Source organism: Procambarus clarkii, chromosome 48, assembly GCF_040958095.1.
Source record: "Procambarus clarkii isolate CNS0578487 chromosome 48, FALCON_Pclarkii_2.0, whole genome shotgun sequence".
NCBI lineage: Eukaryota > Metazoa > Arthropoda > Malacostraca > Decapoda > Cambaridae > Procambarus > Procambarus clarkii.
Genome location: NC_091197.1, coordinates 19717599 through 19722598, shown reverse-complemented (window position 1 = coordinate 19722598; position 5000 = coordinate 19717599). Strand labels below are relative to the sequence as shown.

Sequence of the window (5000 nt, the reverse complement as noted above, 5' to 3'; positions counted from 1 at the left end):
TGACGTTTTGAAACTTAGGAAAGCTTCCGGCCTTCTTAGCCAACCAAAGGAACCTTAACTTGCTGTTTTGGAAAACAAAAGATCCAAAATTTAATTGGAAAAATAAATTTCCATTTTGAATTACGTGGATATATGGCCGTAGCGCATACGACCGTAGCGCATACGACCGTAGCGCATACGACCGTAGCGCATACGACCGTAGCGCATACGACCGAAACACGTCGAAATTTCTAAGAGGACGAGTTGGCTGAAGTCAGTGTTATCAGGCTATTAATCACTGCTATAGTTGGAGCCTTGTAAAAGTTATTGGGGATATTTAACAACAAATTCAATGATTCGTTTTCATTTTAAGTTCGCAAGATCTTAAAATGCGAAAGGAGACATGGTCTCCTTTTGCATTTTAAGATTAGACATGGTCCTGCAGCCTTTTGAACATGAGTTATGAGGCTGGAGATGTAATATATAAGCTAGATGTGGTTAACTTTGTCTGCAGACATGTACATGTGGTAGTTCTCTACTATATTATAGGTGGAGATGAAAATGTTGCTGTGAAATTAGAGTATGGAATAAAGAATAGAGCCAGTAAATAGTAGAGGTATCATAAGCTCAGTCAGAGAACACTGTCTGAAGATCAGAAGTCCACGGATGTTCAACATCCTCCCAGCGAGCATAAGAAACATTGTCGGAACTAAAGTGGAAGTCTTCAAGAGAAAACTAGATAGTTTTCAGCAAGAAGTGCCGGACCAACCGGGCTGTGGTGGATATGTGGACCTGCGGGCTGCTCCAAGCAACAGCCTGTTGGACCAAATTCTCACAAGTCAAACCTGGCCCTGGACCGGGCTTGGGGAGTAGAAGACCTCCCAGAACCACATCCAGGTACAATCTATCAATCTATCTATCCATCTATCCATCCATCTATCCATATCTTTGTCTCGGACGCTCTCTATTTCTGTCTCTGTCATTCTCTATCTCCGTCTGTCATTGTCTGTCTCTCGCTATCTCTATCTCTGGCCCTCTCTGTCTCAGTCTCTTTATTTGTCTCTATCTCTTTATATCTCTGTCTGTGTGTCTCTCACTCTTATTAAAACATAACTGTCTACCACTGCCGAGTGGGTGGTCACCCGTCAGAGGAGCTTAGCAGTGTGAAATTTTATAAATATAATAGTTACCTCAATTACTCTGAGAAAGGTGGCACTGCTTGAGATACCATTGTGACTGATGAAGCATCACATGCTCTATGTGACTACGGGCAAATTATAGATAACAGGAAATTTCTGTTAATTTTCCCAAGATCAGTGAATCATGTTGCACATTACTATAAGAAAATTATTTTGAAATGTTTGTTTTCAAAATATTTAGCTGTGTAGCTGAGGTGGGGAGGGGGGGGGGGTGGCCAGTGCCAAAAATTGTGGTGGGTGGTCTGAATGTGGCCCTGGCACGCTGTTTACCTTTTGAATTCTGGCGATCCCAACCAGCCTATGTTCATCCCGTACCCCAGACCATTCCCTCTGCCAATTTGGGGTAAAGCCAGTCCGAAATATCTAGCCTCCAACTCCAGACAAACATTCTCTCATGTAGGTATAATTATATGTGTTAGAACACCTCTGTGCTTGGGAGTCCATACACGGCGGGTTCCAGGCATCCTACAGCCTCAGTATTTCCTCAATATAAATCATATCATTTTGCAGATTAATCAAATATATTTGGCGTGGTTCTTGATGAGAACGGCACGACCCACAAATACACTTCCACTTCGCCCGTGACGGACCACTAATACTGGTGATCGCCTTCCACGCCACTGATGGGCTCTCTTGGGGAAGGGGAAGAATATAAGGAAATGTTGCACAGAAGGCATTAGGCCAGAATGATGGCTGATCACTAGCAAGGGTTGCTAGGCAACGATAAGCTCTAGCATATTAGCACAGCTTGAAAGCACTGTGGCCAAGCACTCGAGGCATCGAGGGATTGAGCGCTGACCCTGCAAGGTGAAGGGTTTACAAAGTGCTAAACTCGTATGACTGAACACACAGGGAAGGTTTCTGATGGAAGGATACAGAAGTGGGTCGTTAAGACGAGGGGCAAGACAGTGTCCCACCACCGAGCACCGAACGCCGATCCAAAAGAGTGCGTTTCCACTCTGGTAACTATGTAAGTTGCTTACCCTAAAGTACAAATTACCTACTGATAACTATGAAGTAATTCGTATCGAAAGCGGAAGCAATAAGGCAACCTAGTGTTATTGAATTCCACTTTAATATGACAGAAAGAATATTTAATAATCTGACTAGTATACAAACGTACCCCCCCCCCCCAATCCGTAGTGGTAAAGTAAGAGCCAATAGCATATAAAGTAAGAGCCAATAATAAAGTAAGAGCCAATAATAAAGTAAGAACCAATAATAAAGTAAGAACCAATAATAAAGTAAGAACCAATAATAAAGTAAGAACCAATAACATATAAAGTAAGAACCAATAGCATATATTAACAATTATGTGATGTTTTGGTCCGTAAGAGCGGAAGAGTGTTGACCAGGTGGCTGAGACGCCTCTATGTAAACACATTACTTATCATTACTTTAGAAAAGTAACAATATAGTAACCAAAAAGTAACAAAAGTAACAATATATTGTTACTAATCACTTTATATGTTATATTGTCCAGTGTTGTAGTTACATACAACACTGGACAATACAACAATGCAATTGCTGGAGTTCACGGCGGCGAGTTACAACCGGGACAAGGTTATACAATATTGTATAAAATATTGTATAATATTACACAGTTAAATACAACACTGGTTTAATTCCAGTGGTCGGGGGACAGGAAGCCTGCGCTTAGGCCTACCATGGTCTAAGTCAACAGTGTTCCAGTCAACAGTGTTATAGTCAACAGTGTTATAGTCAACAGTGTTGCAGTCAACAGTGTTCCAGTCAACAGTGTTCCAGTCAACAGTGTTCCAGTCAACAGTGTTCCAGTCAACAGTGTTCCGGTCAACAGTGTTCCAGTCAACAGTGTTCCAGTCAACAGTGTTCCAGTCAACAGTGTTCCAGTCAACAGTGTTCCAGTCAACAGTGTTATAGTCAACAGTGTTCCAGTCAACAGTGTTATAGTCAACAGTGTTGCAGTCAACAGTGTTCCAGTCAACAGTGTTCCAGTCAACAGTGTTGCAGTCAACAGTGTTGCAGTCAACAGTGTTCCAGTCAACAGTGTTCCGGTCAACAGTGTTCCAGTCAACAGTGTTCCAGTCAACAGTGTTCCAGTCAACAGTGTTCCAGTCAACAGTGTTCCTGTCAACAGTGTTGCAGTCAACAGTGTTGCAGTCAACAGTGTTCCAGTCAACAGTGTTCCAGTCAACAGTGTTCTAGTCAACAGTGTTGCAGTCAACAGTGTTCCAGTCAACAGTGTTGCAGTCAACAGTGTTCCAGTCAACAGTGTTGCAGTCAACAGTGTTATAGTCAACAGTGTTGCAGTCAACAGTGTTCCAGTCAACAGTGTTATAGTCAACAGTGTTGCAGTCAACAGTGTTCCAGTCAACAGTGTTGCAGTCAACAGTGTTGCAGTCAACAGTGTTGCAGTCAACAGTGTTCCAGTCAACAGTGTTCCAGTCAACAGTGTTATAGTCAACAGTGTTGCAGTCAACAGTGTTCCAGTCAACAGTGTTGCAGTCAACAGTGTTGCAGTCAACAGTGTTGCAGTCAACAGTGTTCCAGTCAACAGTGTTATAGTCAACAGTGTTCCAGTCAACAGTGTTCTAGTCAACACTGTTGCAGTCAACAGTGTTCCAGTCAACAGTGTTCCAGTCAACAGTGTTCCAGTCAACAGTGTTATAGTCAACAGTGTTGCAGTCAACAGTGTTCCAGTCAACAGTGTTGCAGTCAACAGTGTTCCAGTCAACAGTGTTATAGTCAACAGTATTGCAGTCAACAGTATTCCAGTCAACAGTGTTCCAGTCAACAGTGATCCAGTCAACAGTGTTCCAGTCAACAGTGTTCCTGTCAACAGTGATCCAGTCAACAGTGTTCCAGTCAACAGTGTTCCGGTCAACAGTGTTATAGTCAACAGTGTTGCAGTCAACAGTATTCCAGTCAACAGTGTTCCAGTCAACAGTGATCCAGTCAACAGTGATCCAGTCAACAGTGTTCCAATCAACAGTGTTGCAGTCAATAGTGTTGCAGTCAACAGTGTTGCAGTCAACAGTGTTCCAGTCAACAGTGTTCCAGTCAACAGTGATCCAGTCAACAGTGTTCCAGTCAACAGTGATCCAGTCAACAGTGTTCCAGCCAACAGAGTTAAAATCAACAGTGTTCCAGTCAACAGTGTTCCAGTCAACAGTGTTCCAGTCAACAGTGATCCAGTCAACAGTGTTCCAGCCAACAGAGTTAAAATCAACAGTGTTCCAGTCAACAGTGTTCCAGTAAATTGTGTTGCAGTCAACAGTGTTCCAGTCAACAGTGTTGCAGTCAACAGTGTTCCAGTCAACAGTGTTCCTGTCAACAGTGTTCCTGTCAACAGTGTTCCAGTCAACAGTGTTGCTGTCAATCACCGCTATTCACAGTTTGAAAACTCTTGACGGCGTTGGTCTCTCTCCCGCCCGTGACGAATCCCGTACCTGGCGCCTGGCCGCCGCCCCCAGAGACCGGCCGCTGAACGTGAGGTAACAGTCGCCAGTGTGGCCGCTGTCGGTGTAGTTACATGTGTTAACGATCATTAGTCTTTGTGGGCGACTTTGCCAGTTTAGCCCACGAGGTAGATCACACCTTTAAGGCTGATCTACCATATCTACTGCTGCTACCATATCTACTGGTGAAAGTAAAGAGAAAGGGCAGTGCTGTTAGGAGTATGCAGCATTTGGATATGAGAAAGATGATCTGGGATGGGACGGGGAGAAGGAACGGTGCCCAACAACTTGGACTACTGGGAATCGAACGCCGATCTTGCAAGAAGCGAGGCCGTTGCTGCACTGACCAGACTAAGTGGTTGAGACTGTGTTAAAGAAGTCA

The 5000-nt window shown here is 43.7% G+C and overlaps 1 protein-coding gene across 1 annotated transcript; it reads left to right on the top strand.

Annotated features, from left to right (window-relative positions):
* The first annotated feature begins 434 nt into the window (after positions 1-434).
* LOC123764850 (uncharacterized) lies at positions 435-4570 on the top strand. The gene is made up of 2 exons (XM_045753043.2): positions 435-582; positions 2916-4570. The coding sequence occupies exons 1-2, from the start codon at positions 435-437 to the stop codon at positions 4568-4570; spliced, it is 1803 nt and encodes a 600-aa protein (XP_045608999.2).
* The last annotated feature ends 430 nt before the right edge of the window (positions 4571-5000 follow it).